This window comes from Mus pahari, chromosome 10 (assembly GCF_900095145.1).
Source record: "Mus pahari chromosome 10, PAHARI_EIJ_v1.1, whole genome shotgun sequence".
NCBI lineage: Eukaryota > Metazoa > Chordata > Mammalia > Rodentia > Muridae > Mus > Mus pahari.
In genome coordinates this window covers 3,669,359-3,682,245 of record NC_034599.1, presented here as the reverse complement: position 1 = coordinate 3,682,245, position 12,887 = coordinate 3,669,359, and the positions used below count along the sequence as shown (strand labels likewise).

The 12,887-nt window shown below is 40.7% G+C and overlaps 1 protein-coding gene across 1 annotated transcript; it reads left to right on the top strand.

Annotated features, from left to right (window-relative positions):
- The first annotated feature begins 1,120 nt into the window (after positions 1-1,120).
- LOC110327208 (interstitial collagenase B) lies at positions 1,121-11,314 on the top strand. Its single transcript, XM_021205991.1, has 10 exons — positions 1,121-1,252; positions 1,867-2,108; positions 2,201-2,349; positions 2,555-2,680; positions 3,985-4,143; positions 4,245-4,359; positions 8,212-8,345; positions 9,719-9,881; positions 10,367-10,470; positions 10,649-11,314. Exons 1-10 carry the CDS (start codon positions 1,154-1,156, stop codon positions 10,747-10,749), a joined length of 1,392 nt encoding a protein of 463 aa, XP_021061650.1. The 5' UTR covers positions 1,121-1,153; the 3' UTR covers positions 10,750-11,314.
- The last annotated feature ends 1,573 nt before the right edge of the window (positions 11,315-12,887 follow it).

The following is a 12,887-nucleotide window of genomic DNA, read 5'->3' as shown; positions in this document are numbered from 1 at the left end:
GTATCAACATATGTCACCTACCTTCAGTGAGCAAAGACCCTAGAGTCTCACTTGGTCTCTTGCTAGCCTGTTTTACCTGCTACGTTTAGACAGATTTCAGAGATGGAGCCTTTTTGTCCCATGATGCTGATAAGCAGGATCTATGTGAGTCTGCATATTTCCTCTCCTAGCTTAGATGAGAATTCTTCTTGGGCAGGTTCTCACAGCCTAAGCCTGGATAAAGATAAAGAGAGGCCATGGTACTTTTGCAATCTCGTGGCCATAGTTCTTGCAAGGCAGAAGGAGATCTCAGAAACCCAGTAAANACTGCATGACCTAGAATTCCAGATGTGTGGGCACTGAACATTGGCTATCACTCAGGGTCAGTGATCCCATCCTCTGTCCTGGGTGCAAGTTGTGTGCAGACAACCAGAGAACTGAACAGCAAAACCTGCTTAGTATAAGGGCCACAGAGGAGTATAGGGCTGGCTCAGCTGGGGAAGGGCTGGCTGCGCAAGGGAAGAGAAGGGTGAGTTTGATCCCAGAACTCATGTGAAGCAGTGAGACGTGATGATATGTGCTTGTAACATCCCAGCACTGGGAATGTGTGACATGCTGNGTGAGCTCAGAACATGGGAGACCCTTTCCAAACAAAAATGGGTGGTTACTGAGGAAGAGGAACCAAGGCTGTCTTCTGGNCTCATGTATGTTCACATATAAAACATATGAACATACATTACACCACATACACACACACAAATAAACATATTCAAATACTTCACACACTCACATACAAACACTCTCTCACACCCACACACAGGGCCTTGGACTAGGCTGTGTCTAGGTATTTAATAGGCCAAAACCCTTTTCAAATACAATGGCTATGAAAAAGAGAAAACAGCAGTGTAAATGCTGAACGCCATCCCTTTCACACATGTGGTCCTGGATAGAATCCTGGTACTGCTGCACCAAACCAGCCTAAATCATCCCCTTGGGGGTCAAAGTATCTGATTTCTTCTCTGCATTGAAGAGGATGTTACAAAGCCTGAGTCATATGGCCTCTGGCTTTATAGAAGTAGAAGAAGTCTTATATAAAGATGGAAGTTCCTGACTAGGATGTTGGAGCAGGCAGGAAGGAGNCCACTGGTGATCTTGCCCAGAGAAAAACTTCAGCATGCATAGCCTNCCCTTGCTGTTGCTTCTCTGGGGCACCAGCTCATACAGTTTCCCTGTGTTTCAGGACGGATTACAGAAAAATGTGAAGACAGTCTGGGTAAACCAATACTACATTACATATGTAGTTTTCAGGATGCATCCTATATTTTAGTATGATGGCATGGATGGATGGATTTCTAAGAGAAATAGTGTTTGACCAAAATGTAACATTCTCAAAAATGTGTATAGTCAAATCTCTATACCTCTTTCTGGTTGGGGTAGATGGGACCCAAGCAAGGAGGGACAACTCCCTCTATAAATATGGATTTGTAACAGTGTGCAAACCTCTCCTACAAAACTTCATACCTTTCCGTTGTTAATGCTGGGAGGGTCTCTGCTCTACAATAATTAGGGTAATGAGGGTAGGAAAGCCTAANCAGAGCTTGATAAGTAATTCTCTATTTTGGCTAAAACATCAGGATGTCATTTTAAAACCATGAGAGCCATTTTTCCTCTGAGATTTTCAATAACTTTAAAGATTTATCTATTCCTACTTATGTTTGTGTGTGTGTGTGTGTGTGTGTGTGTGTGTGTGTGTGTACATTCTCCCAGGTCAAGGCCAACAGACTCTTCAGATCACCTGAGTCTGTGTTCTCTGCCAGCAGTAAGTGCTCTTATCTGCTGGACCATCTCTCCAGACCCTAGTAGTTCATTATTGTTATATTTTATCAGAAATACCTGGAAAACTACTACAACCTGGGCAAAGACATGCAAGATAAAAACGTAAATGGCAAGGAGGTGATGGCTGAAAAGCTGAGGCAAATGCAGCAGTTATTTGGGCTGAAAGTGACTGGAAATTCAGATCCTGAAACCCTGAGGGCTATGAAGAAGCCCAGGTGTGGGGTGTCTGATGTGGCCCCATATGCCATTACTCACAACAATCCTCGTTGGACCAAAACACATCTGACTTACAGGTAACTAGAAGGAGAATCACAACGGAGGGCATAACTATACCACTGGAACGGAGGGAAACAAGATCCACTGTGTCTCCATCTTATTTCCTTAGCATTTTAAACTACACACCATATTTGCCCAGAGCAGTTGTGGAAGATGCCATCGCGAGAGCCTTTAGAGTCTGGAGTGATGTGACACCACTGACGTTCCAAAGGGTCTTTGAGGAGGAAGGGGATATTGTGCTCTCCTTCCACAGAGGAGGTAAACTCTTCACCCTCTCCTTGCCCTTCAGCCCCTTCCGCTGTGGAGGAGGAGTTCCTTCTTGAAGAACTTTATTGATTTTTTTTGAAGCTAAGGAGGAAAATAATATCACATTGGATGGAAGAACATTGACTGCCTAACAAAACTCTGAGCTAAGCAACATGAGAACGAAATGAGCCTTTTGATGAATTTTCGTTTCTTGCAGAGCATGGTGACCTCTACTCATTTGATGGATCTAAGTATCACTTTGCTCACGCTTTTCTGCCAGGCCTAGGTTTGGGTGGCAATGTTCATTATGATCTTGATCAGAAGTGGACCAACAACAAGGAGGGTAAGTTGACTGACATTGCTTCTCTCAGTTCATCTGGTCCTTCCTAGTTCCTTGCATTGTTGGTTTATTCATTGGACAGAATGTTTTAATGGAAGCAGGTAATCTATCACCACTCAGAGAATTCGGAGCACACTGAGAAGCCTGGGACTGCAGTATTTTCTGATTACATATCATTTTTCTGGTGGCAAATGGGCCACTCTAAAACTTCTCTTCTCTGTCCTATGTCCTCTGCATAAAAGCTATGGTTCCTTAGGGGGAGATACTCAGGAGTCGCCTCCCAGTGGGAGTAGGGTTGCCTCTGATTCTTTTTCCTTTGCTCCGGAGCTTTTTGCTCCTACTAGGTTTCTGCATCAAGCAGAGCTAAGGGTTTGTGCCTAGTCTCACTGCATCTTGTCCTGTATTCTGTTTTTATCACTGGAAAGCTTTTTGTTTTCTGAAGGAACACTGGAACGATAAGGGGGAGAAGTGAGGTGAGGGAGAAACTGACAGGAGTGGAGGGAGGGGTGTCTGAAATTGGGATATATTTAATGAAAAAGAATTAAAAACCATAAGATAGAAAAAAAGAGAAAATTCCGAGGACTGGTGAGATGAGACATCTGAAATCCTCCTTTTGATTCTCAGAACCCATTTGGTGAAAGAAAACTGAGTCCTTTAAGTTGTTTTCTGCCCTCCATGCAGGCATCCTCAGTACACACTGTGCTTACATGCATACGTGTGAGCATACACATATGCTTACATGTGCATGTGTGAGCATGCTCACATGAACAATCACAGATACAGGAAAAAAGAAAATAACAAATTATCTTTTCAAAAGAAAGAAAATGTTGTATGTCAATGTCCTGCTTATGGATTCAGAATTTTCATTATAGGAATGATGCAATAAACTTAACAAATTTGCTATTAAATTGGAAGACTGAATGATAAGAAGGTAGTTTTCTAATTTCTAAATTTCACACACTGTGTGTCCATCAGCTTTGTAAATAAGAAGTACAAACTGTTAGCAAAGTTTCATTGCTCCTCTGAGAAGGATCTTGTCCCAGCTCAGGGTTAACATGGACTCAGCTGAGCTGGACCTTAAGTCAGTGAGAGCTCTACTGTACAATATAACCCTAGAGTGTAAACTTGGCTGTGCCTCCTTATTATTAATGGATGCACACTTCCACCATCAGGAAAAGACTGTATATGCATATCTGTAGTTTAAAAAGTGACTAAGATGATGTGAACATTTAGCCTGGAAGATTATTTCCTTACTACATACCTCAAAACCATTTTTAATAATTAGATTGATCTCTTTGTTTTTCCAGATTTCAACTTGTTCTATGTTACGGCTCATGAACTGGGCCACTCCCTCGGACTCTCCCATTCTAATGATGAAGAGGCACTAATGTTCCCCAGCTACACATATAGCAATAAAGACTTTGTGCTAAACCAGGATGATATTAGTCGCATCCAGGCCTTATATGGTAAGTGAACCAACCTTAGCTGCTCAGTCAAAGGCATTTTCATCCTCCAGGTGGCCTTTCAGAACCATAGAGACTAACTCCAGTTCTCTTCTATTCTTTAGGACCTTCCCCAATTCCCATCCAGTCAATAGATGCAACACTGGATCCATGTAAAAGTGTTCTAACTTTTGATGCTATAACTACATATCGGGGGGAGGTGATGTTCTTTAAAGACAGGTAAGATCCTTGTTTTTTTTCTGGACTATTTATTCACTATTATATGTCACCAATATGGCTCATATGTTAATAGTAAAGTATGCGGTAGCAAATACTTTTTTCTCTCTCTCCCCATCTCCATTTCCCTCCTCCCTCTTCCCTCTCCCTCTTCCTTCTCCCCCCCCCCCCCCCCCCCCCCCCGCCTCTCTTCATCTTTACAACTTTTTTTTTTTTGGTGTTTTCGAGACAGGGTTTCTCTGTATAGCCGTGGCTGTCCTGTAACTCACTCTGTAGACCAGGCTGGCCTTTACCATTTATAATGATTCTGATTTTCCATCTGGATTAGGTCAACTGGTTCAAAGATAGTATCACTGTAGGGAAAATCTGAAAGTATAATGTCATCTTATAGATCTGTAAATTATAGCATAGGAAAAAAAAGAGAGTTCCTCTGGCAACAAAATGCTAACGGGTGTTTTAGGAGATATTAGTGCCCTGCCCCCAATTCAGAGTTCTTTTCATGATACCAATCTGAGTGTTGATGAGTAGGATTGTACTTGACCAAGGGAAGTGAGCCTTCTTAAGATTTTTTCCAAACAATATATCCCTCTAAGTCCTTTGCTCTACTCCTGAAGGGTTTCTCTGCCTTTTAGAGGCTCAGCGAAGCGAAGGGAAGAAGCCATTTCTGGAAGAGTTCTGAGTCCTTAGTTCCTCCCTGAGGCAGAGAAGGGCAGCCAGGATGCTGTGCATCACCTCCTTAGAGGAGGGGAGTAAAGTTCCCTGTCATTGTGTGTACCTGAATGCATGCTGGTCTCCTTCCACAAAGGGCCATACTGCATCCACATGACAGCAATTTCTTTCTTTCTTTCTTTCTTTCTTTCTTTCTTTCTTTCTTTCTTTCTTTCTTTCTTTCTTTCTTTTTTTTTGTTTTTCTTTTAACTTATTATTTTATTTTATTAGATTTTATCTTTATTTACATTTCAAATGCTATCCCGAAAGTTCCCTATACTCCCACACCCCTGCTCCCCTACCCACCCACTCCCACTTCTTGGCCCTGGCATTCCCCTGTGCTGGGTCATATAAAGTTTGCAAGACTAAGGGGCCTCTCTTCCCAATGATAGTTGACTAGGCCATCTTCTGCTACATATGCAGCTAGAGACACGAGCTCGGGGGGTACTGGTTACTTTATATTGTTGTTCCACCTATAGGGTTGCAGCCCCCTTCAGCTCCTTGGGTACTTTCTCTAGCTCCTCCACTGGGGGCCCTGTGTTCCATCCAATAGCTGACTGTGAGCATCCACTTCTGTGTTTGCCAGGCACTGGCATAGTCTCACAAGAGGCCGCTATATCAGGGTCCCTTCAGCAGAATCTTGCTGGCATGTGAAATAGTGTCTGGATTTGGTGGCTGATGATGGGATGGATCCCCAGGTGGGGTAGTCTCTGGATAGTCCATCCTTTCATCTTAGCTCTAAATTTTGTCACTGAATCAATATCCTTTCATGGGTATTTTGTTCTCTATTCTAAGGAGGAATGAAGTATCCACACGATTGTCTTCCTTCTTGGTTTTCTTGTGTTTTGCATAATGTATCTTGGGTATTCTAAGTTTCTGGGTTAATATCCACTTATCAGTGAGTGCATATCTAGTGACTTCTTTTGTGATTGGGTTACCTCACTAAGGATGATATCCTCCAGATCCATCCACTTGCCCAAGAATTTCATAAATTCATTGTTTTTAATAGCTGAGTAGTACTCCATTGTGTAAATGTACCACATTTTTTTGTATCCATTCCTCTGTTGAGGGACATCTGGGTTCTTTCCAGCTTCTGGCTATTATAAATAAGGCTGCTATGAACATAGTNGAGCATGTGTCCTTATTACCAGTTGGAAGATCTTCTGGGTTTATGCCCAGAAGAGGTATTGCTGGGTAGTACTATTACCAATTTTCTGAGGAACCGCCAGACTGATTTCCAGAGTGGTCGTACAAGCTTGAAATCCTACGAGCAATGGAGGAGTGTTCCTCTTTTTCCACATCCTCACCAGCATTTGCTGTCACCTGAATTTTTAATCTTAGCCATTCATGACAGCAATTTCTAAATGTCCAGGAAATATAACATACCTGATGCTCCCCACTGAAGAGTGAGTGTAGTAGAGGGGCTCCACAGCCCTGGATTCTTCCAGCTTTTCTTCTCAGAGCACAGTTGGTGCTGGCTGTCTATGTTGTAACTGCAACTACATCCAAATTCAGATATTGGATCCAAGTGCTTTCTAGGATCTTCTTTACTAATGAGAATGAAAGATAAGGTTGGGTCCTGCATGATGGGAAGGTTTGAAATTTAGCCTTAAAGGAAATCTCAAGGGCTGGAAATGCTGTTTAGTAGATAGGCCATGCAAAAAGTACTGGGTTTGATAAAATAAAACTCTAATGGTTTCCTTTGAATTTTGTAATTGAGTTACAGGGTTATTCAATTCCGTTTTCATTTCAGCTTGAGTTCTTTAACATTTCAATCAGCTTTATGTTTATATTTCCTTGGGTGTCACTTAGGTATTTATTCTCTTTAAGCTCTTTCTCCTTCATTTAATTGAGCTATTTCTTTGTATCTTCTTTAAACACCTTTTATTCTTTAATTAAATTTAAGATTGTTCTTTTAAATTCTGTGCCTTATGTTCATCTAGAAAATTCTCACTAGCAAACATTTCTATAGGGCTGGTGGGTTTTGAAGTCAAAATAATGACTTGAGCCTTAATTTTCTACTGTTGGTATGTTTTCAATAAGATCTGTTCATGTAGACATCTCTTGATAGTTCTAAACCTAATGTGCATAGAGGAGGTAGGGGCAGAAGAGAGAATGTGTGAATGGTTTGGGCCTAGAGTTGTTAATCTTGTAAGGGTTTGTGTAGAATGTACAGAAGACACTGGGCTAAAGGACAGGATGTGACTCTTATTCTAAGCGTGGAGTATGCAAATACGTCTGGCTAGGTGCGAAGGATGGAAGTCGTGGGTTGGAGACAGGTAGATAGAGTTGCCTAAACGTTTGTTGTTCAGGAGGGGTGACCAGACTAATTTGGGATGCTGGATGTGGGACCCTGGCTAGATCTGAGAGGTTGGAGAGGATCAGGGAAATTTACTAGGCTAAGTCCTGGCACAGAGTGTGGAAGATCTGGCTGGGTGGAAAGGTTGGAGGTGGCATATAGAGGCCTGTGATGGTAGCCTCATAAATTATATCTTGAAATTATACCTTGTAGAATGGATTTAATCTTCCCTGTGTTTGGGTGTTCACAGGAGTATTCATGCACCACCACATACTCAGAGATAATGACCTTCACTAAATACAGTATATTGGCACAGGATGCTATATTGCACTTGGTCACATGCTCCTCATGGTTCACCAAAGCTAACCACATATTTTGAAGGTTTATGAAAATTGTGAATCACAGCCAATATCAAGTTTAAATTAAATTATACTAGAACCACCAGTAATAGAAATAAAGCATTGCTTTGTCATCACCTTCACTGAAGGTGTTGATAGTACTGAGCCTCAAACTCAGAGCTTTACACATGCCAGGCTAGCACTTCACCCCTCTGCTCTAGCCCACTCCTATTCACAATACCTTTTACTCCTTATAGTCTTGAGTTTGCTTATGCCATTTGTGCCTCCGAATGATTGGGATTCCATGTGATGTGTTACTGTCAGTCTCAGCATTTGCCACAGCATGAGGATTTCCCTCAGGAAACAAGCACGTCAAGCAGAAACCTTCATGCCTGACCCCTCCCTCGGGGAGAGAGTAGACATTTGCTAACAGGACCGCTCCAGTGTGAAGAGGCTGGAGATTGCTGGGAGACCCACTGACAGCCACACTTTCTCTCCCTTTTGAATCAGGTTCTACATTCGGGTAATTAGCTTCCTGCCAGAACCTTTGGTCAATGTGATCGATCTAATCTGGCCAAATCTGCCAGGTAAATTTGATGCAGCTTATGAAGCTAGTGTGGTAGATGAACTCCGCTTTTTCAAAGGTAATGTTTCTAATTGTTTCTCCTTGTACTTATAAACTAATTTTCATTCAATTTGGGAGTGACATAAAAGGGTATTAGCTACATTCACTGCACACATTTCTCCAAGTAAGTTAATATGAGTCCATCGGCTTAGTTAAAAGATATATTGTATATTCAACATCACTTTTATTAAAAAGAAAATGAGTTCTAATTCTTTAGATTTGATTAAGACATTTCAAACAGTTACTGTGTTTTAAACTTCCTCCATATACCTGGGAGTGCTCAAAATAAAATTGAGAGTCATGGACCAATTCTACAAAATATGAGACAGAAAGGATTTGTGTATTCAATTTCCTAGACCCCTTGTGTATGTTCCCAGTACCCTTTTGCTGATGACATGCTGCCTTGAAAAACAAAACATACTCTCAAGTCTCATTGTAAAATTTGTTTGAGAGAATCTAAATCTTAGTAAGTTTGCCAGGCTTACTGGCAATTAAACTCATTCACAGTTTAATATATGAGAAACTCTAAGTCACTATGAATTAAATTCAGTGAGTCTGAAATTCAGTGAGATCAAAGAATCTAGTATGTCACATTTTGAAGACCACGTCAGACATACTTTTTCTTTTAGTGGAAGTGTTTGGTCTTGTACAGACAAATATTGAGACACTTGACGTGTAACACACTCAAAACAAAAAAATGAATATTTCAGACTGGCAGAATACTTTGCAACAGCACCTCTACACTTCATTGTATGGAATTAAATAGAAATTTACATAGACAGCATTTCAGAGCTCCATTTCATGTGAGCTCAAAATAAGCATGTTTGTGAACTGGAGTTGTCTTGACTTAAAAACAGGTCAATTTCCTAGGATTAGGAACTGTAAACAGATAGGCTCTTGAATCTGCATAAATTTACACATCTACCTTGTAGGATGATGTTGAAATATGTTACTATAGAAGTAGACTAGAAATTTATACTTGTTTGAGGGTCTGGCTTTGGAAAGGAACTTCAGCTGCAGTGGTGGAGGGGAACAAGAGATAATTTTCAAAGCATGTTACAGATTAGAATGGCCTGAGAAGAAAAGAAAATCTCATATAAACCAGGTTTGGTGGCTCATGCCTTTAGTCCTAACAGTTAAGAGGCTAAGGGAGGATTCTAGACCAAATAGGTTGCAGTGTAAGTTCCTTGTCTCAAAAACACAACAATCAAACAAACAAAAGGCAAGCTCATTTAATTGCTTTGAGATTGGATCCTAGTATCAACATTCAACAGAGAAGACACTAAGCCCTTCCCAGCATGGTTACAGTCTGTAGCTAGGACACTGTTCTAGCTCATGAAGCATAGCTGAAAATGTAGACAAGGAGGCTCATCTGTGGCTTTTGATTGGCAGGCAGCAAAGTATGGGCTGTTCAGGAACAGAATGTACTGGAAGGATTTCCCATGGATATCCACAGTTTCTTTGGCTTCCCTAGCTATGTGACACACATTGATGCTGCTGTTTGTGAGGAAGAGACTGGAAAAACATACTTCTTTGTTGACCGCATGTACTGGAGGTAAAGACTGAAATAAGATTAATGTTAGGGCGCCAGTTGTTTCTATACAGAAAGATCTTTAAATGAATTTCAAAAGACATAGTCAAACTCCCTTTTATATGAATGGCTATAGCCATTGAGTATCCATTAGTCTATGGACCAACAAGCATCGCAAGGGAATCCAATGAGCCCGTCTTGTGATCCTGAGCCATGAAAAGGTGGGCCAGTAAAGGCAATCAACTTATTGAGCTACTTTGGCCTAAATTTACCATTCACAAAGCATTTTACCTTAAGAGAATGTCTGTGTGATTCATTGGATTTTAGAAGAAACTTATGCATATTTTGATATATCCAACATTCTACATTTCCTCACCCAGTTCACTCATTTTTAATCTCAAGAATTAAAAATGTCTATCCCATCCATGTTCTTGTGTTTTCTATAAATATTTTAGGCAACCTTCATGTTTGGTCAGAGGTTCTGATACTTTTAACCACTTTTTGATCAGGTATGATGAAAATACACGGTCCATGGATCCAGGTTACCCCAGATTAATAGCAGAAGACTTTCCTGGAATTGATGATAAAGTTGATGATGTTATCCAGAAAGAGGGTAAGAATATAAATATACTTTCCCCATTTTGTTACAATATTAAAAATAATACTGTTGTTATTTAGACAGCAAATGTAATTATCTATCTATCTATTCATATTACATTTCACTCAGATTTGAGTCAAATTCTAGTAACTACATATATTATATAATAAATATCTTTTTTTTAAACTTTCAGATAATTTCTATTTCTTTCACCAATCAATTCAACACAAATTTAACCTCCAAACGAGAAGAATTGATGATTCCAGTGAATTTAGTACCTGGTTCAACTGCTAAAATATTGGCAACTCGTTACTGAGTTAATGAAAATACATATTCCATGGTCTTAAAGAAGATATTTTTCTGAAGAATCAAATATTTTTATATTTTATTTACCTTTCAGAACTTCTGATACAGAGAGCAACTAAGTATTGTGAAAGTTTTATAAACTTTCACAGTACATAGCATAATATTTTATGAACTAGTTTAGTACCATGATTAGTAGCCTAAGAAAGTCATATTCATGGTGGATGAGTCACGGAAGAAAAGTATTTGTGCAGTGGATAACTCTCACTGTGGTCCTACGTGTCTCCTTTCAAGAGAGGAGGTAAACAGAGAAACTCTCCCCAGAGTAAATGTGGCTCTGAACACAGGAACCCACGTACATGAGAGGAAATGCACTGCTGCTTTGGTTTTTCTGTTTAAGAGAGGATCTCACAGCCCAGTGGACTCTGAGCTCTTCTACCTCTGATTCCCACATGCTGATATTCTGTAATCCCTATTGTGCCTAGCTAAGAGACATTTCCTGTCCAAAATATTCGATACTTAAATAAAACCACTCTTGACTCTAGTGTCTTATAAGATCTCTATTTCATTATGTTATTTCCTGATTGTAAAGCCTAACTTATAAGTGGTATTTTTCTCATTTATAATGGAAAATAAATAAAGTTCTCATGAGAAAATGTATCTATCCAAAATTTTGAATTTTCTACAATTCTGTAGAGTTTGTTCTATGTAGAGATGAGTGGGTTCTTTATTCCCTTTGTCCCAGACAAGAAATATAAACATGGTTTAAAGGCAAAGTAAGGGAAAGTGGAAAATATTTTTCTAATTGGATGCTGCTTCATCGCTTAGGCAAATGCGACAGTGACATTTTCCCAAAGCTGTACTTCTGGATAGTGCTGGGGCTGAGGGTGGCGGGCAGCCAGTAGGCTGTATGCATAAGTGAGAAATCCAAATTCTCCAGGTCATGACCCAAGTGAGAGCTGAGAGATGGTAGCTATCCAAACCAATAGAGGATATCACCGCAAAGCTGGACACTGCCCAGCTGAATAGTGCCCGGACACCCGAGAATCTTCAAGTCCACAAAGGCAGTGCAGAGGCTGGTCTTTGGCACTCACTAACATATACAGAACTCTCAGTGTGCTTTCTTGGGCCTCACTTCTGTACACTGCACTCTGAGAATGATTCTTGATTGCAGTAGTATAACTGCACCAAAAAGTGCAGAGGAGGAGCAGGATTTTGATGCGGATCACTTTTGAACCATTTAATTGTTTGCCTAACAACTGGAGCATGCTCCTTGTTAGTTAAAAATCTATCAGCCAAAATACTCCTTTCATGCCTCTTTAGGCATCAGAAAATGAACATGGGTTTGAGGTGAGACTCTTCAGGTAGAATGCTAGTGTCTGGACTGCCCAGCTGTGTTGATAATTGCCCATTTTCTCCTTTTTCTTCATTTTTTTTCCCACTGGTTGTCTTAGTCTATTCCTGAATAAACATCATGACCAAGAAGCAAGTCAGGGAGGAAAGGGTTTATTCAGCTTACACGATGTTGCTGTTCATCACTGAAAGAAGTCAGGACTGGAACTCAAGCAGGTCAGGAAGCAGGAGCTGATGCAGAAGCCATGGAGGGATGTTCTTTACTGGCTTGCTTCCCCTGGCTTGCTCAGTCTGCTCTCTTATAGAACCCAAGACTACCAGCCCAGAGATGGTCCCACCAACAAGGAGCCCTTCCCCCTTGATCACTAANCGAGAAAATGCCTTACAGATGGATCTCATGAAGGCATTTCCCCAACTGAAGCTCCTTTCTCTGTGATAACTCCAGCTGTGTCAAGTTGACACACAAAACCAGCCAATACACTGGCATAGTATTTTTATTGATTATTTGGGAGTTTCACATCATGAATCCCAGTAACACTTACTTCCCAGTCCTTTGTCCACACTCCTGACCTTGTGACCTCACCTTCTCCAAAATAAGAAGGAGGAAAAGAAGGAAGAGAAGAAGGAGGAGGAGGAGGAAGGAAGAGGAGGAAGAATGAAAGAAAAAAGTAAGAGAGAAAGAAGGAAAAATCCACAAGTGCAATTTGTGTTCAGTTTGTGTTGTCTGTGTGTGCACTGGAGCATGGGGCAGAAGGCCAGGCCCCACCAGTCCACCA